Source organism: Phacochoerus africanus, chromosome 4 (genome assembly GCF_016906955.1).
Source record: "Phacochoerus africanus isolate WHEZ1 chromosome 4, ROS_Pafr_v1, whole genome shotgun sequence".
Classification (NCBI taxonomy): domain Eukaryota; kingdom Metazoa; phylum Chordata; class Mammalia; order Artiodactyla; family Suidae; genus Phacochoerus; species Phacochoerus africanus.
The window spans coordinates 149,312,492-149,339,792 of record NC_062547.1 but is presented as its reverse complement, the minus strand read 5'-3'; the positions used below and the strand labels follow the sequence as shown (position 1 = coordinate 149,339,792).

The 27,301-nt window shown below is 40.9% G+C and overlaps 1 protein-coding gene across 1 annotated transcript; it reads right to left on the bottom strand.

Moving 5' to 3' along the window:
• Window positions 1-11,092: 11,092 nt before the first annotated feature.
• LOC125126498 (double-headed protease inhibitor, submandibular gland-like) lies at window positions 11,093-15,972 on the bottom strand. Its single transcript, XM_047778980.1, has 6 exons — window positions 15,800-15,972; window positions 15,296-15,309; window positions 14,662-14,783; window positions 13,175-13,217; window positions 11,711-11,823; window positions 11,093-11,278 (listed from the first exon to the last, which is right to left on the bottom strand). Exons 1-6 carry the CDS (start codon window positions 15,864-15,866, stop codon window positions 11,233-11,235), a joined length of 405 nt encoding a protein of 134 aa, XP_047634936.1. The 5' UTR covers window positions 15,867-15,972; the 3' UTR covers window positions 11,093-11,232.
• Between the last annotated feature and the right edge of the window lie 11,329 nt (window positions 15,973-27,301).

Here is a 27,301-nt window from a genome sequence, read left to right as displayed (position 1 = left end):
AAATCTTGAAAGCAGCTAGGGAAAAGAAACAAATAACATACAAGGGAACCCCAATAAGGTTATCAGCAGATTTTTCAGCAGAAACTCTGCAGGCCAGAAGGGAGTGGCATGATATACTTCAGTGATGAAAGGAAAAAACCTCCAACCAAGATTACTCTACCCAGCAAGGCTCTCATTCAGATTTGAAGGAGAAATCAAAACCTTCACAGATAAGCAAAAGTTGAGAGAATTCAGCAACACTAAACCAGCCTTACAACAAATACTAAAGGAACTTCTCTAGGCAGAAAAGAAAAGACAGCAACAGGAAACAAAAATTCCACAAATGACAAGGCTCACCAGTAAAGGTATATATACAATAAAGATACGAAATCATCCATGCACAATTATACCACCCAAATCAGAAATCATGAGAAGAGATGGGTACAAATGCAGGACACTGGAGATGAACTTGCAATTAAGAGAACAACAACTTAAAACAATCTCATATACATATAGACTCTTATATCAAAACTTCAGAATAACTGCAAACCAAAAATCTACAATGGATACACCAACAAGGAGTCTCTGGAGAAGAAATAGATCTCATAGTAAATAAGTGCATAATCCACCATGAAGGGGGTCATTTGACATCATTCTTGGAATGCTGAAGTCTCCTTAGATCTGATTCTGATTTCCTCTCCATCAAAGAATTTATGATAATTATAATTAAATAATGCAACTGTACAATTAAATAATATAGTTCTACAACTGTATTATTAACAACCCTTTCTCTCCATGGTACAATGTAAGGTCTACAATGTCTTGTTTATCACATCACCTAGAATGGTGTAATGCCTATATTGAAGAATCAGTAAATAATATATTATAATATATTATGCATATATATTATATTATATATATATATTATATATATATTATATATATAATATATTATAATATATTATAATATATTATGCATATATAATAATAAATTATATAATTTATATAATTTATATTGAAGAATCAGTAACAAATTGTGAGGACATATTTATATAATTACACTGTTTTTTAACCAATTAAAAAAAAACAAAAAACAAAACAAAACAAAAAAAAGAAATTAAGAAATGCTAGAACTTTAAAGAGACATTTTAACCCAATGCTTATATTTTATAAAGTACCCAGGAATTCATGGCAGTTACGGAAAATACCAAGCTCTTCCACCTTTGAAGCTGGGTCTCTTTATAACTCCCTACATGACTTCCCTAAAATAGGACAAAAAGATAATGGCCCATTCAAATGTATAGCAAAGCATTTTCTGAAGTTCTGAATTTTTGAGATGCACTGTGGTGGAGGCATATTGCTCGTCATGCTCACTCGTTCCCTCACTGAATCACTTAAGCCCCTGGCCCCCGTGAGGTAGGTTTTATACTCTGTATTGTTAGGTGGAAATGCTGAGGTTCCTGCGCATTAGCTTGGAGGTGTTTTTAAAATGGTGTTTTTAAACACCATTCTCTCTCTCTGTATATAGATATAAACATACATAGTAAAATGGTATATTTCAATCAAAAGAACATACATATATATGAATTTCAAAGCTTTCTCTTTCAGGTTATAGTGTCAGAGCCCACCAATCAATCTTACGCACCTGCCCCAAAACAACTGCATCACTCACCAGAAGGTAACATTGGAAGTATCAGGTTAAAGAATGTCAGGGAGCGGAGGATTGGGAAGGATTTGGCCATTTTCTCTCCTGGAATGTCCTTACAATGATGCTCTGAGATAGTGCTTCAGGATGTTGCCTTTTGATAAAAATCACCAAAGAAGAGGTAACCAGGATAAGACCACTTCTGAAGTGAAATCCATCTTCAGACTACTCATTTTATCCTCTGTATACACCCTTCCATAAGAGCCAATGCCCAGGAAAAGTTAAACCTTGGTGGGTCATAAATAAAAGTAGAGGTCTCAGTGACAGCTCTGTGACACCAAAAGACAGAGGTAAATCAGAGGCTACCCTTGGAAAATAATAGTCTTATTTTAGTATGTAGGTATTTTAGGCATCTTGCAAAGTCACCTTAACATGACAATTCTCTCAAAGTATTTTTGAGAGGATACAGAGAAAACGAGGCCGCTAGCGGTTCTAGACCAGGGCTTCTCAATAAAGTGGATCTGAACTTGCTCATGAAGCAGACATGAAAGTTAAGGTAAAACTTTCTAATGCTCCAGGCCTTCTTGGCTGTGCTGAGAATCTTCTGACTCGGAGAGCTAGGCTCTCTTCGAGTGTTCTCAGGGCGTGGCTGGGAGGAGGGACATCCCACGCTCTCTCATGGGAGCCCAAAGGTATTTTCACCCGCGCGCAGAGGAGGCGAAGTTGGGGAGCAAGTCCTCCCTTGGGATCGTCTTTCCCTGCAGCCACCTTTCTGCCCCTCGGCGGTGATCTATGGAGGTTCCAGGGCCTGACCGAGGACCCTGAACTCTCCCTGTCTCCCTCATCCTGCAAAAGCAATTTGGTCCTCCCTATGTCCTAAGACCTTTATCTCTGTTCTGTAGCACATGTCAGTAGGTCATATATACATAAACTCTTTGCCCATATGCTGTGGGGTGATAATGTGGTAAATCTCAGACATGGCAAAGTTTCCACAGTACCCCACTCTCCAGGATAGCTGGAGGTTCTTGGCACAATGGCCAGAGCTGTCTACTCTGCCTGCTCCTGGGACAGTCTAGGGCTCCATGTCTGTCTGCTAAACACACCTTCATCTCTTCCTGACAGCTTCCCTGGATTCCTTTAGGCATGGAGCATCAATAGTGGAAGATCCAGCTGCACTAGAGCACACTGCCAGATGCCCACTCTTCCCACACTATGGGTCCTCTTTGACCTACCTCAGAAAGGAAGAGCAAGGCAACGTGCTCCTTTGTGGCTGGTGCCTCTCCTTTCCGAGGAGGCGTGTGTTAGGTCCTCAGGAGGAACGGAGCAGCTACACAGGAGAGGGGAAGCCCTGAGGCATCGTGTGCTGGCTGAGGAGGCCCTGGGAGACCAAATTAGGAGGCACCAGGGCAGGGAAGACTTGGGGGTGGGGCTGGATCACTGGCCAGGGCAGCCCTGGGCAAACAGTCCAAAGGGGCAGTAGCGGAGGAAATTTTGCAGCTTTAAAAATACACACACACACCAACATACACATGAACACATATACATATTCTTCTTGTCATAGTCATTCAAATTTTTGCAGTGCATATTTTCTGCTTTTTTCACATAGAAAGGTACCATATTTTCTTTTTTTATTATTCAATGACTTTTATTTCATTTATAGTTGTACAGTGATCATCCCAACCCCCTAACCGATCCCCCCACCCCCAACCTGTCTCATTTGGAAACCATGAGTTTTTCAAAGTCTGCGAGTCAGTATCTGTTATGCAAAGAGTTCATTGTGTCCTTTTTTCAGGTTCCACATGTCAGTGAAAGCATTTGATGTTGGTGTCTCACTGTCTGGCTAACTTCACTTAGCATGATTATTTCTAATCCATCCATGTTGCTGCAAATGCCATTATTTCTTTCCTTTTAATAGCTGAGTAATATTCCATTGTGTAAATGTACCACATCTTCTTTATTCACTCTTCTGTTGATGGGCAATTAGGTTGTTTCCATGTCTTGGCTATTGTATATAGTGCTGCAATGAACATTGGAGTACATATATCTTTTCGAGTCATGGTTTTCTCTGGATAGATGCCCAGGAGTAGGATTGCTGGATCAAATGGTAATTCTGTTTTTAGTTTTTGGAGGAATATCCATACTGTGGTTACACCAATTTACATTCCCACCAGCAGTGTAATAAGGTTCCTTTTTCTCCACACCTTCTCCAGCATTTATTGTTTGTAGACTTTTTGATGATGGCCACTCTGGCTGGTGTAACGTGGTTTTGATTTGCATTTCTCTAATAATTAGTGATGTTGAACATCTTTTCATGTGTTTTTTGGCCATTTTTATGTCTTCTTTGGAGAACTGTTTAGATCTGCTGGCCATTTTTGGATGGGTTTTTTTTTTTTTTTGTATTGAGCTGCAGAAGGTGTTTATAAATTTTGGAGATGAATCCATTGTCAGTCGCTTCATTTGCAAATATTTCCTCCCATTCCGTGGGTTGTCTTTTCGTTTTGTTTAGGGTTTCCTTTGCTGTGCAGAAACTTTTAAGTTTAATTAAGTCCCATTTGTTTCTTTTTGCTTTTATTGTCATTACTCTAGGAGGTGGATCTGAGAAGATATTGCTGTAGTTTATGTCAGAGAATATTTGGGCTATGTTTTCTTCTAAGAGTTTTATAGTATCTGGTCTTATATTTAGGTCTTTAATCCATTTTGAGTTGATTTTTGTGTATGGTGTTAGGAAGTGTTCTAATTTCATTCTTGGTTTATTTATTTATTTATTTATTTTTGGCTTTTGTCCTTTTAGGGCCACACTTGTGGCATATGGACGTTCCCAGGCTAGCAGTCTAATTGAAGCTACAGCTGCCAGCCTACACCACAGCCATAGCAACACTATATCCAAACCTCATCTGCAACCTACACCACAGCTCACAGCAATGCCAGATCCTTAACACACTGAGCAAGGCCAGGGATCAAACCTGCAACCTCATGGTTCCCATTCAGTTTCATTTCTACTGTGCCACACCATGACAGGAACACATAATTTCATTCTTTTACATGTGGCTGTCCAGTTTTCCCAGCACCACTTATTGAACAGGTCATCTTTTCTCCATTGTATATTCTTGCCTCCTTTGTTATAGATTAGTTGACTGTAGGTGTATGGGTTTAATTCTGGGCTTTCTATCCCATTCCACTGATCTATATTTCTGCCTTTATGCCAGTACCATACAGTTTTGATGACTGTAGCTTTGTCATATAGTCTGAGGTCAGCGAGCCTGATCCCTCCAGCTCCATTTTTCTTTCTCAGGATGGCTTTGGCTATTCGGGGCTTCTTTGCTTCCAAACAAACTTTAAAATATTTTGTTTGAGTTCTGTGAAAAATGTCCTTGGTAATTTGATAGGGATTGCATTGAATATGTAGCTTGCCTTGGGTAGTATAGTCATTTTGATAATATTAACTCTTCCAGTCCAAGAGCATGGTGTGTCTTTTCATCTGTTTGTGTCATAATTGATTTCTCTCATCAGCATCTTTTAGTTTTCAGAGTACAGGTCTTTTGTCTCTTTAGGTAGGTTTATTCCTAAGTATTTTATTCTTTTGGATTGCTATGGTAAATGTGATCATTTCCCTAATTTCTCTTTTTCATCTTTCATTGTTAGTATATAGAAATGCAGTCAATTTCTGTGTATTAATTTTGTATCCTGCAGCTTCGCCAAATTCATTGATGAGCTCTAACAGTTTTCTGGTAGTGTCTTTAGGATTTTCCAGGTATGGTATCATGTCATCTGCAAATAGTATAGTTTTACTTCTTCTGAGAAAGGTACTATATTCTCTTGATCTTTAAATATAATCACATACAACATGAATTTAGATGCCTGGTATCACATTCTGTCACATTTATGGACTTTGTTATATTAATATTCTTCCATAGTTGCTCAATTAGGTTGATTCTGACTTCCATTATTATTAACAGTACCAGAATGAACACATTTTTATTTACCTCAGTTAATTTATTTCATTATTTCATTTCAATAAATGCCTAAAAACAATACTACTGGTAACTTCCAGAAAATATCTGGGTCATCTGGAATATGAAAGAAGTGGTTTTCATTCCATCTGTGGTCTCTATACTTAAAATCTAACATGTAGCAATTTGAGAATACCCCGTCACCTTCCTAAATAAATCACTCATCTCCCAGTTGAGAGAGTTAGAGGCATTCCATTGTTGAGAAAGGATTGTGGACAAAAAAACCAGAAGATCTAGTTATAACTCTGCCAAGTTGAAAAGTAATTTCTTCTCTCTAGATAGAATTTTCCCATATGCATAGTGGGGTGATCAGACTTTCCTTAAGGGGCTCTTTGGAGGTTACATGAACTAACATTTAAACATCTGGGAAAACTGTCTAATCCAGTTTTCATCAGGGCTATTTGATGAAAGCTATTTATTTTGTCTCTGTCTTTGCCTCAGCTTCCTATTTGGACTTTATAGGTTCAGAGCCACAAATTCATTGCATCGTATGAATATTTAAAGATGATAGGAGTTCCTATCATGGTGCAGTGGTTAACGAATCTGACTAGGAACCATGAAGTTGCGGGTTTGATCCCTGGCCTTTCTCAGTGGGTTAAGGATCCGGTGTTGCCGTGAGCTGTGGTGTAGGTTGCAGACACGGCTCGGATCCCGCGTTGCTGTGGCTCTGGTGTAGGCTGGCGGCTACAGCTCTGATTAGACCCCTAGCCTGGGAACCTTCATATGCCGTAAGATCAGCCCAAGAAATGGCAAAAAAAGACAAAAAAAAAGATAATAATGATAGTGAAATTACTTCCTCACCTGATAATAAATAATTGACCTTTATTTCAACCTTGCTTTGTCACAGATTTTATTAGTAAGAGAATTCCCTTAGGCCTTCTACTGTCTGGGGTTCTGGTTTGTCAAGAGTTGAGTAGGACGCTGGAAATACAGCAGTGCTGGGCTGTGCCCCACTCCCTGCCCCTGGGTCTGCATGCCCTGTACTTGCCCAGCTTCAAGACCAAAGAAAGAGCCCAGAGTCAGCAACAGAGACGTCAGTGGTTTAATGGACAGAGGAATCTTTTTTTTTTTTTTTTAAGATTTTTACTTTTTCTATTATAGTTGATTTATAATGTTCTGTCAATTTCTACTGTATGACAAAGTGACCCAGTCATACATAGATACGACTTACATATTCTTTTTCTCACATTATCCTCCATCATAAGTAACTAGATATAATTCCCTGTGCTATACAGCTGGATCTCATTGCTTATCTACTCATTGCTTATCTCATTGCTTATCTAGCAGTTTGCATCTGCTAACCGCAAACTCCCAGTCTATCCCACTCTCTCCTGCTCCCTCTTGGCAACTACAAGTCTGTTCTCCACGTCTGCAAGTTTGTTTCTTTTCTGTAGATAGGTTCATTTAGTGCTGTATATTAGATTCCAGATATAAGTGATACCATGTGGTATTTGTCTTTCTCTTTCTGACTTACTTCACTTGGTAGATGAGAATCTTTAGTTCCATCCATGTTGTTGCAAATGGCATTATTTTGTTATTATTTATGGCTGAGTAGTATTCCATTGTGTTTGTATACCATGCCTTCTTAATCCATTCATCTGTTGTTGGACATTTAGGTTGTTTCCATGTCTTGGCTATTGTGAATAGTGCTGCTGTGAACACAGGGGTGCATGTATCTTTTTCTTACACATGGGAAGCAAGACCCTGGAGCGGCACCCTACCGTGTGCTGCAGACAGAGGGTAGGACATGGTGGCAGTCTTTGTTCCTAGGGGACTGGGGAACAGGGAGATTACCAGTTAAAGGCAAATTGACATCAGGTTGGCTCATCAGTTACCAGGGAAACCAGCAGAGGGGCGTGGCCCTCACTGCCCCTTTGATGAGCCATCATGGCAGAGGTCCTCCAATCTAAAGCCAGAGAGTTCATAGCTAGGGCTCAGACAAGTGTGTAGGCAGGGCAGTTTTGTGAGCAGGGTGGAGGTGATGCAGGCACTGGTTGAGTAGGGGATGTACAGAGAGCAAGAGAACAGCCATCCTGGGTGACCTGATTGTACAAGCAGTGAAAAAGACTGGCGTATTCCTTACCCTAATGACATGTATACCATGGCAGGAGAATATTGTTAAACAAATAATTACCCATCGAAGTCAGACTTGAGGAAGCAGTTTTTAATATGTGGGCTTTCTGAACCTTGTGACATTCTGCTCTTAAGCATGGCCTCTGTATTTCTCATCCTCATCAGCATTGAGAAATCAAATAATAGAGTACACAAACTGAGTATACTGACTAGGTAAAAGTGAAACAAAATATCCTAAAATAAAAGGAATTGCAGATTATCACCGCATGGCTTTGTTTAATAAATCTAAAAATAAGAAAACAAAGGTCTACAAATAGTGTAGAATCTTAAAGCACACAGAGGAAAAAGTAAAACATATGAAAGAAATCAGGATAAAATATTTTTAGCTTTTCCAAATGTCCCCAAGTTCCAGTTAAACTAATATTGGGAGAGGAATGTACGTCAGAGAAGGTGTCACATGTCCCCGAAAGAGTCCTTAGCCTATGTCGTCTCTCACACCCATGGTTTCGTTCCAAAAGCTGCTATAGGGGGCTTTGTCCCTGGATGTCAGACTCCCATTCCTAGCTAGGAAATAATTCAATTTGTATGTTCCAATACTAATATTTTAAAAAGTCAGTCCCTCTGTAGTCCAAAGCAGATTCTTAATCACCTTTCAAGGGTGTCAAAACCCTTCACAGGATTAACCCAAGGCTCCCTGTACTCCAGCAGCAAGTCTCAACTCCACTGCCCAAACCAGAGAACTTGGACAGTCCAGCCTGTTCTGTAACCACTCATATCGCCACCCCGGTGTTGAGCTGCCTTCATTTAGGTCTTGAAAGCTATTTTTCCATCCCAGAAAAGCCACCACGCAAATGATCACTTCCACCCCAGGCTGTAAGGTCAAGGCCTTCCCTTGTCAGGGGTTTTATGGACCACAGACGGCATTATCCAGACTAGGGTAGTCTCCTGGGAACATTTTGTTTAGATAAAAACAGAGTCTATGTAAGTAAACTCCCTTTTTCAATTTGTAAGTTAAAAAAGCCGAGTAAGTATTGCATAATCATATTTTTAAAACCCAGGTTATATAATATACTCTGCTCTGCAATATACAGTCTTTACTGTTGTTGATGTTTGTAGTTAAGCAAATTACTAATTATTGTAGGGCCGTCACCCATGTACCCACCATTCCAGCCATGCACTAGAGTGGCCATCATCCTAAAAGTGTTACTGCCTGAATATTTGTGCCCCACTCACCCCCGCCCCACCGGATTCATATGTTGAAACCTAATTCTCAATGCGATGGTATCAGGAGCTGAGACTTTTTGGGAAGTGGCTGGGTCCTGAAGGCACAGCCTCATGGATGGAGTTTGTGCCTTTATAAGGCAGACTCCAGAACAGCAGTGCCCTCTCCATCACGGGAGGACACAGCAAGAAGAGAGCAGACTTTGAACCTGGAAGTGGGCTTGTGCCAGACCCCAAATCTTCTGGCACCTTGATCTTGGACTTCCCAGCCTCCAGAACTGTGACACGTAAATTCGTACTGTTTAAACCACCCAATCTGTGGTGTAGACAGTTCCCTGCTTATGAGAGTTCGATTAATTTTTTGGCTTCATGGTGATATAAAAGCAATACTCATTTAGTAGGAACTGTACTTGAATTTTGAACTTTAGTCTTTTCCTGAGCTAGTGATACACAGTCCGACACTGTGGTGATGCTGGGCAGTGAGCCACGGTGCGCCGTCACCTGCACCGTCAGGAGGGTAAATAACCCACATGCAGACAAGCCACTCTGTACCCACGGAACCTTTCTGGTTTTCACTTTTGCAGGATTCAATAAATCACACGATATATTCAACACGTTATTATAAAAGAGGCTTTGTTGTCTGACTTTGTCCAACTGTAGGCTAATGGCAGTGTTCTGAGCACATGTAAGGTGAACGAGGCTGGCAGGCTAGGTATGTTTGCAACATAGGATATTTTCAGTTTGTGATGGGGGTATCAGGACATAACCACATCCTAAGTGGAGGGAGATCTGTATTTTGCTATTGCTGCCTGAGCAGACGAATACACTAGCTCGTGATGTGACCAATACCTCAGGCCTTCCTTTCGGTTCTTATTGAACGTTTACTCGCTTTGAAGTTTAGTAATCACTTCTTTAAAAATCTGTCTCTTCGCTTAGTCTACAAATTCCTTCAAGGCATGGACTCTTCTTTTTGCCTGTTTGTAGTGCTTCTCCCCACGCAACACATTTCTTGGCCTCTAGGGACCTTTCTTCGTGGGGTGTTAGGAAAAACCCTGCAAGTCTCTACAGCATCCTGGCAAGCATTTAACCAGCCTTTGCTGAAAAAGCTGTTGTGCTTTGGACACATGACCTTAGAGGCCATACCTCTTCTGTTTGGAGACTCACTATTAGAAAATTCTTCTCTCTCTTTCTCTCTCTCTTCTTTTTGGCTTTTTTAGGGCTGCACCTGCAGCATATGGAAGTTCCCAGGCTAGGGAATCGGAGAGGCAGCTGCTGGCCTACACCCCAGCCACAACAATGCGAAATGCAAGCTGTGTCTGCATCTTACACCCCAGCTCACGGCAGCAATGGATTCTTAACCCACTGAGCGAGGCCTGGGATCCAACCCGCCTCCTCATAGATATTAGTTGTGTTCATTACTGCTGAGTCATGATGGGAACTCCAGAAAATTCTCTTTACTGAGGGAAATATCTATCTCTGCACATCCACTGCTGATCTGAGCATCCTCTTTGGAGTCCCACACATGAGATGGTTTTCATATTTCTCTCTCATGACAGTTCTGCAAATACCTCCATTTCCCCCAGATACTTTGAATTGTTCTCAGCTCTCGTTAGTGACTTTAGCATATATTTGCCTCTCCCACGGCAGGCAGAAGTTCCTGGGCCAGGGATCAAACCCACACCATAGCAGGGGGGACAACACTGGATCCTTAGCTGATCGGCCACCAGCAAGCTCCCAGAATACATTGCTTTTTATTTCTTCCGCAACAGAAAACAGCAAGATGCCTTCCTTTGCAGATACCCACACGTGACTGAGCTCTTTTTCAGTGGTGGTGCCTAAAGTATGTTATTCCTGGCCTGTTCTGATTCGTTTATAGTATTAAGTAGTCTTACTCTGTCTTTCTCCAAATCTGGATTTTCCACTTTCCCTCCGTGTAGCTAAAGGTAATGTGATTCTGTCAAGAACCACGCTTTGATCCATGTTTGCTTTTTAAAAAATGATTTAAAAGGGGATGCTATGAGCAAATTCTCCTCTCACCACTGCGTGTATAGTCTCTCCAGCTCCCAGCTTGCGTAGAAATAGAGGAAATAGTTCTGTGTGTGACTCATAGTTTAGCAAGATGACTAGATATTTTCCTTAAGAATCACATCCATAGAGACAAGCCTGACAATTTTCTGCTGCGACTCTTTTATTGAAGAATTAGATTCATATGTACTTGTCTCCGCAACCATCCTAGAGAAACTGGTTTTCTACGTGGCATCTATCTCCCAAAGGAAACTTGGTGCCCTTGAGTTTCAGGGAGGCTCAGCATAATCCATATTTTACAAAAAAAAGTGTGCCACGGCTCTTCCTGCAAAGAAATCATATTTTTAAAAGGAAGGCTTTGGAGACCTTAAAAGAAAAGTTGCATAGCTTTCGATCAAGCATGAACACACAGCATGCAAGATGAGGGTTAGTGACTAAGCTGCAGCCTAGTGGGGAAAAGCAATTACATGTACTAGTGAAAACCAGTGTTAAGAGCCGAGAGTTCTGTGCATTTCTATTTCACCTGCCACTTAATAATATCAGGATGTTGGTCAAGCCTCTCTTTGCCTGGCTTCTGTGTCTCCTCTCTCCCTTTCTCTCTTCCTCTTGTTATTTCTTTTTGTAAAAATATTATGATTATCAGTCCACCATCTCTCTCTTATGCTTCATAGCAGCATCTAGTGTATGTAGCAAAGATGGTTCCTGGCTCTGGGGGAGAGGCTCTTTCTAAAAATACAATATTGAATTAAGCACTTACACAGCAGCGTTGCAGAAGGAACATCTGTTGCCATATACGACTCCATCAGATCCGCAGTGGGGGAGATACTCCATGGTGCATATCTCAGAGTATTGGGTGCATTCAACCTGCCTCTGTGCAAAAAAAAAGGGGGGGGGGAGAGAAAAAACAATTTCAAATCCTTAAATCATAGAAAAGAAACTTAGACGCCTTCAGCGTTCATTTAGTCCAAAAGCCTACATGCAAAAACACATAACATCTGCAGCTTACCTAATCTGACCCGACAGCCATAGAACCCCATCGTGGCAAGGGACCGCTCAGCCCAACGTTCGGGCCGCCCTCTCACTGATTGTCCACACCTAAGCGGCAGAAGTGGATTCTGCCTCCGACTTGATTTCTGACCTAGCGCTCTTCTCACATACGGTCATCCGCTTTATTCAGTCACAGGCCCTCAGTATGTCTTGCCTACACAGTTGCACTATCTGCCAGTTTAATGCCCGACCTCCATGCTCATCTGAGATTCCAGTCACCCTCTACACTGATGCCAGCGTGATGATTTTTTTTTTTTTTTTTTAGAAAACAAATGAGATCTTGTTCAAGTCTTTAACTGCTTCCCTGACAACAGCAAGTCCTGTCCTAACGAGCGCTTCCTTCTCCAGCCGCACCTGTCCTGCCTTCTACCCCAGCTGAACCCAGGGACCGAATCCCAGCGTGTTCTCTGCTCCGTCCATCCCTGGGCCTTCGCTTGTGGCGATTTTCCTACTGGCGTGACCTTAGCCACTTTATCTCTCGGACCCGCTCCCACGCCTTTAAAGGTCCCTTCCTTTTATGGCAGTTCCATGATGACATTTTTCTCCCTCGCTTAACAAATCGGGTTGGGGCCCCTTTCGAAGGCGACCTGTCTTTACCACCGCAGCCCCCTGTTTGCATCTCTCACATCACATGTCAAACAGACTTTCCACTTAGAGCTCTGCGCGCCTCGCTCATGTCTCCGTTTGTGCTCGTCACGTCTGGGTGCTTTTTCTTTACAACGTCCTTTATTGCTAGGAGCGTGTTCTTCGGTCCCTAATGTTCTCTTCTTAACCTACTCATTATTTGCGGTGTTAGAAAACAGCCACCTGTATGTCCGTCTGCCCCAGGTAAGGGCTGTGAGTAAGTCTGTGGCGTCTTCCTCTGGGTAAATAAAGGAACTCTACTTCTGTTGAGACTGGCCAGATACCTTAGTGTAGTCATAGATTATTTCTAGAAGACACATCTTGAAATAGTTTTTCTCAATGAAAGTGAAGATTCATTGAAACATTTTATGTTAAGAATACATACACCTTCTGGATTTCCTTGGTGTCCTCATGGATTAAGGATCTGACATTGTCCCTGCTGTGGCTCCCGTCGCTGCTATGGCGTGGGCTTGATTCCCTGCCTGGGAATGTCCACATGCTGTGGACGTGGCCAAATAAGCACATAAACGACGTTGCTGTGTATACTTACACATTCACCATCATGAAGTTTTCTGAGTTCAAGTCCTCTCTCTCTGAAAGAGAAGGTTTTTATTGAATGGATAATACAGTTACTTGGTATTTTATAGTTTAGAGTAAAAGACAGTCGTATGTCATTGTGTATATCTGACCTGAACTGAATGAGTAGTTCTGGTTAACATTTTACCCTAGTTAGCTAATATTTACCATTAATATCTTTGATATGTAATCACTTTGCAAACAGATAAAAATATAAAAAAATAAGATCAACACTAAAAGGAGATTGGGCATGTTTTAAATAGTCCCTGAGTATTCAGGTGGAAATCAAAGGCATAATACAAGTGTGAAAATAGTTTTGCTGTTGAAAAAAATGAAAATGTGCTCAAATCCATCCCAGGCTCTTATGGTCTGTGTAATTTTATTATAGTCACTTCTTCTTTCTAAGTATTTTATTTCTTCCTTCTAAAAAGAGAATTATATGAGATAATATAGTCAATAACAGCTCAGTCTTTAATCTCTGATGGTTTTGTTAGGGTACAAATTTGCATTTCCTGAAAGACTTTCTGTTGGATATAACACTTGCAATTATATTTGACTGTAAATTTTCAGAAGAGCTGGAAAGCAGGGAAATGATAAAGAGGAAAACTTGCTTCTATGAGTATTTCTCTGTGTCAGCTGCTTAGCTAAGATTCGATAGGTTTTATCACAGTGGCTCCTAAACATTATTATACTTTTTATCTTACTGAATACAGAGGTGTGTAGCCTATTGGGTACTTGCCTGAGGCCACAGATATACCAAGTGTAGCCTGGATTCTAAGCCACACGTCTAACACCAAAGCCCATGCTTTTAACTGCTAATCACAAAGGAATGAATTTGAATTGCTGGAATGACTGGTCATAAACATTTTTAAAGTTTCTTCGATGTGGAGGTGTTACATAAAGTGAGGACTTAATATTTAATGTGTGGGGCTAGTGGCAGTAGAGATTTCAACGAATTCTGACTGTCTGTTTGTTCTTTGAGTCTCGTCTCTAGACCTTTCTGGATAGTCAGGGGAAGGATAACGTAGGGAGGATAGAGCAAAGTCTTAGAGCAGTGCCCATGGCTAACAGCCCAAATACGGACGACTGTCTTCAGAGTTCCCCATCAGTGATAAGAAAGACGTAACCCACAGGACATTGATGACATTTCTACCAAGATGCATTTCCTGTCTGAGACCCAGTTCCTTACATGTCATGTGGGAATAAAAAGGCAACTGCTGATGCCCAAGGGACATTGTATAACATGAGTGAGAATTTGACTGGATAGCAAATAAAGATATATAGACAGCCTTAGTTACAGATAACTGTTTTTACCAAAGCTGTGTCCAAGGAGTGCTGGAAGATCGTGACAACAGGTAAGAATTGTCAGAGCAGGTTGTTAAAACCAAGCAGATTTTGGCCAGTGTGAACTTCATGATCGAAGAAAAAAGGAGGGGGCTTTAAGTTGAGCACTGTACTTACTGACTTAGAAAACAAAAGATGCATTCACTACTGTAAGTTTTCTGATCTATGCCACATATTGGCTTCCACTCCCTTGTGCAGGCAACTCTGGCACCTTTTCCACCGTATTTGGTGCAGTCCACCTGTAATTGGAACAAAAATAATACCCTAAATAATAATAATAAGCATCTTCCTTTAGTTCTGCCTTCGTTCTCATACGGATGGTTAAGAGTACTAGCCTCTTCAACTTTTCAGCAAACATGTACAGAAGTTCTTCTATGCACCAGGTGCCTTGCTACTAAAATAAATCAGACCTAGAACTCTCCTGAAACGAGAAGTTAGTGGTTTAAGAAGGAAATATTAAGCTCTTTTTTTAGGGTTATAATGAGAGTCTAGTGGAATAACGAATGTGAAAAATACCGAGCAACGTTTAGAATGCTACCCAAAGGTAAGAGTTTATCTGCTGTTCTCCTTTTGCAAGGAGTTTCATTTTGCAACCTTTGAAGAAAGGAATACTACCAGGAGAAGTAGAGTAGGAGCAGTTTTACCTTCTGGGAGATTCTTTCCGCCCATTGTGAGCCAGTTACCTACTTTCACAGCTCATTTACACATTAGCTCTGATTTCGTTTTTGCGCAGAGAAAATGTGGTACTCACCTCTACCCCAATTTCTTGATCACCGGAAGAGGGTGGAATGAGGTGCATTTGGAGAGAAGGGATTGGAGAAAGAGTAAATTCCACAGTTAGAAATGCAAAGCTAAATTCCTTGTTCACAATAACTAAAACCCATTTCCCAACATCCCTTGCCCAGGCCAGACCTAAGAGAGGGTACTTCTTTGCTCAGGACTAGCTCAGGATGAAGTCAGAGACGTATGTGATCCTGCCCCTGTCCCTCCCAGAAGGGGCCTGGGGTCCCTGGTCCCTGGAGAGAGAAAGGGCTGTCATCGGTGTCCAGGAGGTCCTGTGGGCATGTCCAGGGCGGGGATGTCCCCATCTCAAAGGAGCCTACGTGGTCCCTGAAAGGCTAAGTCATCAACCCAGAGACAGTCCGACTCGTCCCCACTTTCTTTCCTTTGACTTTAATGCGCTCTAACGCCTGAAGCTGGACTCTGTTGGAGTTAGCATAGACACATGAGTATTTGCAAAGGAATCCTAACTCACCAGGTAGAGAGACAGCCCACGTAGTGGCTGCCAGAGCAAGGAGGGCGAACGCAGTGACGCTCTTCATGGTGGTGGTGATGAGGGGAGCAGTGCGCCGCTGCTCCGAGGGGAGACGTTCGGAGAGTGAGGAAAAGCAGGCTGCTGGGAACACGTGTATATGTACACAAGGCAGGGTCCCACCCTTGGGAAAACAGACCTTTTCTGTGATGACTGGCTCTTAACTCAAGCTAAGGTATTAATTTCATTTGTCAAGGAAAACTTCCTCATTGTCTTGAGTTGCAGACAAGTCGGAAGAGTTACATCTTGCAACTCACCTACTGGAAGGTGTTTCACATCATAAGGCTTTGATCTCTCAGCAAATACAACGGCATGGCTATAATTGAGAGCAAATAAAGTCATAGCTGTATTTAAGGGCAAACAGACATTTAAAAGACATGTATAAAGGGCACTAAGCTTATATTAAATACAGGAAAAGTTGAAATAGAATACAAAAACAATGAGACCATTTCTTTAAAATGTACGATATTAAGCAATATTGCTAGCACTGTAAACCTTGCTTTTTTTCTGGCCATTGAACACACTTTGCATTGTTCTATGAAGCCTCATTAAATGATTAACCTGATGAAATATGAAGACCTGTATGACTGCTGTTTGGCAGATGGGACCACAAAGTCGGAAAGATGACATGTATTCTTTTTAGTCACATGCTTAGCAGTTGGGGGGCCCGTTCCCCCCAGCCCTAGCCCTATGTATTTTTTATAAATTAGGATAGACTATGTCAGTAACTAAAATGGGTATTTATAATAAAAATACAAATGGGGCCATGCCGTCTTATATTAACTCTTAAGATTATCACCGTGATATTCTCTATAAGACATTCCCCTGAATTCATACCTAGAATTTCTGTTTAGCTACATAACCAATATTCTTGCAATCACACAGACCCAGGGATGTCCAGTTCCTTAGCACTTGCCTCTTTAGCTCTCTCGAAGACAGAGTTAATATGAAGAATTAATTCACAAAGGACATGTAAAGATTGGGAGAGCTGAGCACCTTCTCCAAAGTAGACAGCTTATTGTGGTCTTGACAAAAAGCAGTTCTTCCAGAGTCAGATTTTACCATCTCCTCGTAACTGATTGCACTTGTTTCTTTCTTTTTTTTTTTTTTTTTTGTCTTTTTAGGGCTGCACCCATAGCATATGGAGGTTCCCAGGCCAGGGGTCCAATTGGAGGTGTAGCTGCCGGCCTACACCACAGCCACAGCAACGCAGGATCTGAGCCACATCTGTGACCTACACCACAGCTCAGGGCAACACCAGATCTTTAACCCACTGAGCAAGGCCAGGGATCAAACCCACATCCTCATGGATATTAGTCATGTTTGTTAACCACTGAGCCATGACAGGAATCCCTCTTTCTAATTTTTTAAGGTATGTCACTCTCACTCATGCTTTCCATTTTCTAGTATCTTCCAGTATCGCCTCTTTGTCTCAGATAAAATCCTACAATTTTAGTGTATACTGTTGTAAAAATTTGCATGCTTATATGTCACCCATGTTTCAAGGCTTTAGCAACATTCGAATGTGTATACCACAGTGAAATCCAGTCCAGAAGCTTTTTTGAATGGGGTCAATGGTCTTCTTTCCAGGAAGTGAAACATCTGAACAGCGAAACCTCTGATAAGACTGACCATGTATTAAGTAGATAACAGAATTTAGAACAGTGGCTCATAGGATATGTTTCCTGCAGAAACATCTGGATCTGTGGTTTTCAAACATTTTATTTTTAATTTAAGAATGTAACACTTGGGCTTTCCTGGTGTGGCTCAGAGGGTTAAGGATCTGACATTGTCTCTATGAAGATGCAGGTTGATCCATGGTCTGGCTCAGTGGGATAAGGATCTGGCATTGCCGTGGCTCGGCATGGGCCAAGTCCAGAGTCACAGCTCTGATTCCCCCCTAGCCACAGACTCATATGCTGTGATGCGGCCATAAAACAAAAGAAAAAAAAAGAAAGAAAAATGGAACTTTTTTCCCCACGCCCAAATGTAATTTTATGAGGCAAATGATAAACAGATTTTTTTTTTTTTCTCAGTAGCTCAAATAGAAGCAGTACAGGCCTCTAGGGCATCCCCACCACACAGCTCCTGGTTCCATAGAAATCCATTAGAAAACATCAAATCTAGACTGAAAAAACCAAACCAAAACAAAACAAAAAACAAAAAACTAAGGAAGTGGGGTCCTAAGAGGAAGAGGAAAAGTGCCTTGCCTAGGGCCGCTCAGGGAATCTGATCCCCTGACTGCAGAACAGGATTCTTTCCGGGGCGCCGTATCTTCTCGCCTCCCCACCACACAGCTCTAAGTCAGCATTTCTGCCCTACTCACTTTCCCAAAGAAGGTGAGGGAGGACCTGCCGCCTGAATCCTGGACTCAGCTGTCTCCTATTACTGGATGTCACCTTCTAGGCAGCCTGCAGGATCTTCCAGGTCCACTTGTTCCCCAGAAACTTTGCTGCTAAATCTCATTTTTAGGCTTCTCTCCGGTTTCACTCTGCTGATAGCTGTCCGTAGTAACCCAATCCAGAAGAATTGAGGAGTCTTCATTTCCTGTCTGATTCTCACACTCATTTGATCTTTCACCAGTTAGATTTTAATCTGGGTGTGTGCCTTTGTCTCCAGAAAGAATTTTTTGAAAATTTTGTTTCATTCACTCATTCATTTATTTAGAGTTCAAGAATAATGCCCCATAAATCCACCTCCCACGCTCTTCTCTTTCTGAAACCCTCATAGGAAACACTAATCTGTTCACTCTACTCTAACAGGACTGCATGTCCCTTTCTTCTTTTTGCCATACATTCAGTAACAAAGGATTTAAGAACTGTACCAAGAGTTACATTAAATTCAGCATCGTCATAATACATTGCCCAAGTCAAAAAACCCTTAGGCAAAGGCACACCCGTTTCTATTGCCACTTCCTTAACAGGCTCAAGGGTTCTGCCTCATCAAAACTGATTGTTTGGCTGTGATTCTGGGGGAGCCAGCCCTCGATACGGATTTGCACTGCACACGAACTCCTAGCCATCTCCAGCGTGGTCCCACACAGAATAGGCGTGAGTTTCGATCAATAAATGCGGATGTGCAGGACTGTCTGTTTCTTCTTTTTCTCCTAATAAAATTATGTCTGATTCTGAACTCTTCATTCTGCCAGGATGTGGTGGATATTTGGTCTCCTTCCTTCCTGGAGTTTGTGAGGAGCTGAGATGCTAAAGCATGCACCGCAAAGCATGCACTGCAAAGGTCCTCTTATCTCTGAACAGTCGTAGTTGCTGCCTCTCAACAGTGGAGAGGCCAGCCTGAAAGGGTTCCCCTCCGTGGGGCTGTTCCCTGATTCTGTGCCACTCAAGAGACAGTGAGTTTTGACTGAGATTGAGATATATCTGTTCAGCAGATAATTGCACAGTCATACTCTCTCAGAGGTCTCTGCCTCTTCAGGAAGCTGCCAAGCAGCAGTCTTGGTCAGTATTAGAACTCGGTTCGTTTGATTTCTCTTGAAAGTGGCGTTTCTTCTGTTTCGATTCCTTTCTAAAGTCCTCAAGCCATTAAGCGTAACTTTTTGCCTGTTTTTATGTTTTTGTCCAGTTTATTTCAAATACTCTCTAAGACAAAAATAGACCTTTTTCTTTTAGCTTTCTCATAGGGGAGGAAAACTACAAAGAAAACTAGTTAATAAATAGCTTTTAACTGTTGCTTTAGTTGTTAATAGTGTATCATTACTTTTTGTTTGCTGTATCAACATTCAAATGACTGTATCAGAATTCTATTCTTTTGAGTTTTATCTGGTGCTTCCAGATAACGACTAATCTGGGGACAAACAGCTCCAACAGAAATCCTACAGTGGACACTGATAGCTCAAGGTCAAGGAGCAGGCTCTGGGTGGAGAAGGACAGGGCATTTCCTGCTTGATTCATCCAGGTCTGTCCTGTGAGCAGAGGCGGGGACGTAAGCGAAGATCCCTTGTGAGCTCCATTTGTCAAAAGCTCATTTGTAGAGACCTTGGCAGGAGGCGTTCTGGCAGCTTTCTCACTTAAACTTCTAGGAGCAAAGTGGGTCCAGAGAGGAGAACATAAGAGCTGGCAACTCTTCGTTTTTGTGTTGCCCCCAGGACTTCTTTCCTCCAAGTCGTGTCATCAGAATTCACTTTTCATTGCTAATCCAGTTATTCTGTGCTATATACACAGGAATTTACTTTCTCTTGCCACATGATCCATAGATTTGGAATTGGAGTATTCCACAAATTAATCAAAGTGGCCATTTCTGTAGATAATGAATGGTTTTCTAGGATCACTGGATGCAAAATCCACTCTTTTGCCTGAAAACATAATCAGTTAGAGAATGTTGTTTGCATGAAAGGCATAGGACTGTGCTTCATGAGGCCAGAAGGAGGGTATAAGGAACGTGAGAGTAAAAGCCATTGACTTGAATTGGTGTTTATCGTTGCCACTCATCTGAGTGAGCTCAGGAATTCGCCTCCCCTTTCTGGCTTCAAGAATTCCATACGTTAAACATGCTGGATATATTGTCTCTCATTTTCTTCTCCTTCTGTCCATCTAGGAGTTTATCAACCTGGAATAAAATAACCTTTCCTTGATTAAGATTTTCTTTATCACTACATGTCATATATTTAACTGATAAAAAGCAAGTAATTAGTTGAAAGTTACCGCACATAGTTAAAACTACCCACTTCACAGCATATGTTTTTCTGGGCTCATGTTGCTTTGCAGTCCTCTTTAGCTGCAGCTTTTTTTAGGAGTTCTGAGACGCTAGCTTTCATTTGAGAAGGAGATACATTATATAAGTTCATGTTTTATGTAGCTAACTTGTTTCTAACCATCAGCAACAGCAATATTTAATTTGTACCAGGAAGGGGCTGTGGAATCTCTCAGTTCTTTGAAAATAAAAGTCTTTATAGGCTTTGTGTCATTGACTAATAACTGAGAATGCTGGTTCTAAATTTCCTTTTAAAACTCTCTCTCTCTTTTTTTTTTTTAATGGCCATGCCTGCAGCTTATTTAAGTTCCAGGCCTACACCAGAGCCAAGGCAACACCAGATGCAAAGCCACATCTGCCACCTGTGCTGCAGCTTTGATGAGACCGGGGATCGAACCTGCATCCTCACAGACCCTGTGTCAGGTTGTTAACCCACTGTGCCATAATGGGAGCTCTTCCTTTTAAAACTCTTAAGGGGCTCCTTTCATTGGGCAGCTTTTCATTGCTCCATGCGAGGTATTGCACTAGACCCTGGGAATATAAACCAGGACATTGAACCATCTCTTGTCTTAAAGAAATCACAGTCTAGTAAGAGAGAAGATTCGTAAATAAGCGACTATGACAGGTGGTAATACCAATGAAAGGACAAGACTCTATGGGGACCTAAGAAAGGGGTCCCTAATTCACATTCAGAGGGAAAGACGGCAAGGGGACCTCTAGAGAAAAGCTGTGCCTTTAATAAGGTGAGAACAAATTAGCCTAGAGCTTGAAGGAAGGAATCTTATGAGATGGAAAAAGTGGGGCAAACCACGGGGTGGAGAACGAGGCTTGTTTCTCAAGAACAGCTTGAGGAACAAGTTCAAGGAGATGACTCAGGGATAGACGGGAAGGAGGACCGTGTAAGAGCTGAGGCCGGACAGAGGCCTTGGATGTCAGGGTTTGGTGTTCCTCCCGGGGGCTGCAAAAGCCACACACAGGCTTTATGCGTCACACCATCAGATAAGGACTTCAGCTCCTCCTCTGCGTGCAGTGGAGAGGAAGGGAAGGGAGAGGACTGAGGCGGGAGGTCCCATGCAGGGCCGCTGAGGTCAGTCATGAAAGGATGGTGACGGCTCAGTCCATGGCCTTCGGAAATGTGGTGCTTAACTGTGTAGAGGGGGAAAGGGAGGGAAGAAATGCCTAATGTCAGGTGTGTCTCATTCAGCTTTGTTTTAGTGCTGTGTGGCTGCTTAGGGGAGGTTGCAAGAAAGAAAAAAATGCAGCTGGGGAATGAGACAGATCTCTGTTTTGAAGAGGTCATTTGGAGAGTTTTAATAAAAAAGTTGTGAAGTGTGGAGGCAAGCACGTCTGTTCGGTCATTGAAAAAGACCATTGGGAAAAAAAAGAGGGAAGTTCCTGTTGTGGCGCAGTGGAAACGAATCCGACGAGGAACCGTGAGGCTGTGGGTTCCATCCCTGGCCTCGCTCAGTGGGTTAAGGATCTGGTGTTGCTGTGAGCTGTGGTGTAGGTCGCAGACGTGGCTTAGATCCTGCACTGCTGTGGCTGCAGCTGCAGCATAGGCCAGTAACAGTAGCTCTGATGAGACCCCTAGCCAGGGAACCTCCATATGCAAAAATAAATAAATAAAAAAGAAACAGAAAAAAGAGGGGCTAAAATTCATGAAAGAAAAAAATAAGGTAAAAAGCAAGATGTCTTTAGGTTTGAAAGGTATTTACAAGGACTGTAACAGATTAGGACAGAGAGTGTGGACTAGCCTGGAGGCAGACAGCACTTCATCCTTCAAAATAATCGAGAAGGAACTGCTGTCAAGTGAAAAGTCCTTCAAGGATGACAAATATTTTATTACTTTTTTTTTCTGATACTGTTATGCAAATAAAAAGGTCTTTCTCTCTGTTCTCTCTTCATGCTTGAAGAATGATTTATAGTCAGATATTATTTAGATTGAACTTTAATTTCAATGCTGGAAAGAAAAAGGGATTTTTGTGCCAGATACCAGGGAAAGAACAAGATGTCTTGTTATGCTTTTTACCATAAGGGAAACAAACATCACCCATCATTGGCAAGGGCCACAGGATGTGTTATTTGAGGACACAGTCACTTCGTTTACCATAATCTAACTGCTATACTTGAGCCTGGCCTTGGTCACAGTCAACCAGGAGGCCATAAAGCTCGGGGGACTGGGTAAATGTGAAGCTTGCCATGTGCTCTTCTCAGTTTCAAGCACATATTAAGTAGACATGTCAACACTGGTTCTTTTCTATTATTACTGTAGAATAAGAAGTATGGTTGGTGTTTAAGTATATACAAGGGTGCAAAGAGAAGACAATTAAGTTACAAAGATGAAAGACAAGAGATAGATTGTTTTTTTTTTTAATTGAAATATAGTTACTTTACAGAATTGTGTTAGTTTCAGGTGTAGGGTAAAGTGATTCCGTTGTCTGTCTCTCTGTATCTCTGTCTAGACATAGATAGATGTGTATTTTCAGATGATTTCCATGATAGGTTATTACAAGATATTGAACCTAGTTCCCTGTGCTACACAGTAAATCGTTGTTGCTTGTGTCTTTTACATACAGTAGTCTGTATCTGTTCATCCCGTACTGCTGATTTATGCCCCATACCTCTCTTTCCCCTTTGGTAACCCTCTTTGGTAAATTTGTTTCCTATGTCTTGTGGGTATATTTCTGGCTTTTTTGAGTCTTTTATAAAATTTTAAGGACAGGTTTGGCAAAATCAATACCTGCTTATAAATTATATCATAGGCATCTAGGGTCATTTCTTAGGGTGACTCCCCCCAACTACGATGAAATGTGTCAGAGGATTTTTCTCAGATTCCTTTCAATTGCTTTATTACAGTTCCCTGCGCTGGTCAGTAGGTCCTTGTTACCTATCTTATATGTATTAGTGTGTCTCTGTTAATCTCAAATTCCAGTTTTTCCCTCCTCTATTCTTTCTTTTTTAGTAACCATAAGTTTGTTTTCTATGTCTGTGGATCTTTTTCTGTTTTGGAACTTCATTTGTATCATTTTTATAGATCCCACATGTAAGTGATATCACATGATATTTGTTTTTCTCTAATTTCACTTAATACAATAATGTCTAAGTCCATCCATGTTGCTGCAGATGGCATTATTTCATTCTTTTTATGGCTGAGTGATATTCCATTGTGTGTGTGTACATATATCTTTATCCATTCATCTATCAGTGGGGATTTAGGTTGCTGCTCTGTCTTGGATATTGTAAATAGTGCGTATAAACATTGGGGTGCATGTGTCTTTTCGAGTTAAGATTTTTCTCTGGGTATATGCCTAGGAGGTGGGATTTCTGGATCATATGGTAACTCTAATTTTAGTTGTTTAAGGACCCTCCAAACTCTTCCCCATAGTGGCTGAATCAATTTACATTCCCACCAACAGTGTAGGAGGGTCACCTTTTTTCCCACACCCTTTCCAGCATTTATTATATGCAGACTCTTTTTCGTCATAGCCATTATGACTAGTGTGAGGTGATACTTCATTGTAGTTTTGATTGGAATTTTTCTAATACTTAGCGATATGGAGCATCTTTTCACGTTCCTGTTGGTCAACTGTCTGTCTTCTTTGGAGAAATGTCTGTTTAGATTTTCTTCCCATTTTTTGATTGAGGTTTTTTTTTTTTTATTGAGCTGTATGAGCTATTTGTATATTTTAACAAATTATTGGGCTATAGTTGATGTGCAGTGTTGTATTAGCTTCAGTTTTACAGCAAAATGAATCAGTGATATATATATACTTACACTGATTCTTTTTTCCCCTATAGATTATTACAGAGCATTGAGTAGACCTCCTTGTGCTATATAATAAGTCCTTGTTAGTTACCTGTTTTATATGTAGTAGTGTATATGTGTCAATCCCTTCCTCCAAGTTTATCCCTCCCCACTGTGGTTTCATGTTTGGTAACACTAAATTTGATTTCAAATGCTATGAGTTTGTTTCTGTTTTATAATAAGTTCTTTTGTTTTTTTATTAGATCCTTCATATAAGTGATATCATATGATATTTGTCTTCATCTTTCTGACTTAGTTCATTTAATATGATTATCTCTAGGTCCATCATGTTGCTGCGAATGGCATTATTTCACTCTTCTTTATGGCCAAGTAATATTCCATTGTATATATATGTACCACATCTTCTTTATTCATTCCTCTGTCAGTGGGTATTTAGGTTGTTTCCATGTCTTGGCTGTTATAAACAGTGCTGCAGTGAACATTAGGGTGCATGTAACATTTCGAATTACGGTTTTTTCTGGATATATGTCCCGGAATGGGATACTGGGTCACACGGTAATTCTGTTTTTAGTTTTTAAGGAACCTCCATACCGTTCTTCACAGTGATTGTACCAGTTTGCATCTCCACCAACAGTGTAGGAGGGTTCCCTTTTCTCCACATCCTTTCCTGTATTTATTGTTCATAGACTTTTTGATAATGGCCATTCTGACTGGCATGAGATAATACCTTATTATAGTAGTGATTTGCATTTCTCTAATAATTACTTATGTTGAGCATCTTTGCATTTGTTTTTGGCCATCTGTCTTCTTTGGAGAAATGTCTGTCTAGATCTTCCACCCATTTTTTGATTGCATTGTTTTTTTGTGCAGAAAACTGCATGAAATAGTTGTATATTTTGGAGGTTAATCCCTTGTCAGTTGCTTCATTTGTACAGATTTTTTTCCCCACTCTGTGGGCTGTCTTATTTTGTTTATGGTTTTCTTTGCTGTGTAAAGTTTTTAAGTTTATTTTTTGTTGTTTTCATTACTCTAGGTGGATCAAAAAAGATGCTACTGTGATTTATGTAAGAGAGTGTTCTGCCTATGTTTTCTCCTAGGAATTTATAATATCTGGTCTTACATTTTAGGACTTTAATCCATTCTGAGTTTATTTTTATGTATGGTATTAGAGAATGTTCTAATTTCTTTTTCTTTTTTCTTTTTTTACATGTAGCTGTCTAATTTTCCTAGCACTACTCATTGAAGAGACTGTTTTTCCATTGAATATTCTTGCCTCCTTTGTCATAGATTAGTTGTCCATCAGCATGTAGGTTTATCTCTGGGCCATCTATCCTGATCTATATTTCTGTTTTTGTGCCAGTTCCATATTGTTTTGATTACTGTAGCTTTGTAGTATAGTCTGAAGTGAAGTTCTTCACCTCACTGTATCCCTAAGCCACATTCTTTTCCTGGTGCTCAGAATGATTATCAAAGTTTAGTTAATTCTTGAGTGTGAGATGACATAGCCTTAGTGCATATTACCTACTAATTATAATCAAAATAATAATGAAAACAGTATAAGGGGGTTGTTGTTTAAATCTCAATAAAATACTCAAAATGACATAACCCAACAACTATTTCTCCACAAGTAGTATGTCTTGGCCAGGAAAATAGTGTTTCAGGATTTCATAGAAATAACCAGGAAGGAGTTAGAATCTCATATATTATAGACTCTCTAAACCCATTCTGGACATCCTAGAATTGCCAAAGAAAATAGCAACATTTTTTTCTCACCTTTTTCCCCTCTGCGGTGGCTCTGTGCTTTCATGCTTGAAAAATGATTTACAAGCCTTCTTTCTTTCTTTTTTCTTGATGATAACATAGAAAAAAAAAAACACTGTAGGGAATGATTTCTCTTCACTCAGTTATAAAGGACCCCTTATCTAAAAAAACAAGGGCAGAGGGATAAATACAAAATTAACTTCCTACATTCAAGTAGCCCTGCCATGCATGGCACAGTTGTGCAGCTGAGGACAACTTGAAGCAGGACAAATTTCCCATCGCTTCCTCCATCTATGCTGTATTCATCATATTCTAGATTCATATTCTAGAATCTGGGTACTGTCTCCAGACCCTAGGAGCAAGGTTCTGAGCATGGCAGTGTTTCAGCATTGAGGCAGGAGCCTATGAGTTATTCCATCCCATCCATATCTAGTGCTTAAACTCCCTGGTAGGTTGCTGACATGTATTAGGCCACTGTATAGTTTAGTAGCCTCTGGCTACACGAGGCTCCTAAGCACTTGAAATGTGCCTGGTTCAAACTGTGAAGTGAAGTACTTTAAGTGTAAAATATATACCAATATCAAAGACTTAGCAAAAAATAGTTTCTAATGATTACATTTTGAAATCACTGACGTTTTGATACGTTGGGCTAAATAAAACATTACTAAAATTAATTTTATCCATGTCTTTTGTAGCTACTAGAAAATTTGAAATTACATATTTGACTGGTATTATATTTCTATTAGATGCTGCTGCCAAGTCTGGTGCTGCTCAGACTTGGATGCATTGGTCACTTTCATTGCCTTGGTCTTCCTCCAAAGTATAGGTCTAAGGCCCTGACATAGGAAATTATCAAGAGGTAACATGATAGATAGGAGAAATTCCTAGCTTCTGTCATTGGCTGAGGCCCATGTAACTGAGATAGTTATGCTGTTCATGGAAATACACAAGCTAGATAGAGGAATGGGTGAGAAAACAGTGACGGTGAGGGAGATTCGTAGCACAGCCACAGCTCCAGCTTTTGACTGCCTGGGGCCCTGAGCTCCCCACCTCTCTTCTAGACATTTCCTCCCAACTGTGACCGCAGCTCGAATCTGAAAAAAGCATCCTCTTTCCAGTGATAGGCTCAGAAAGACAAAAGGGTAGATTTCATTCAGCTTCTGGAAGAACAAGTTCCTGTTATCCAGGCAGTGGCCAAGAAAGCCCAGAAA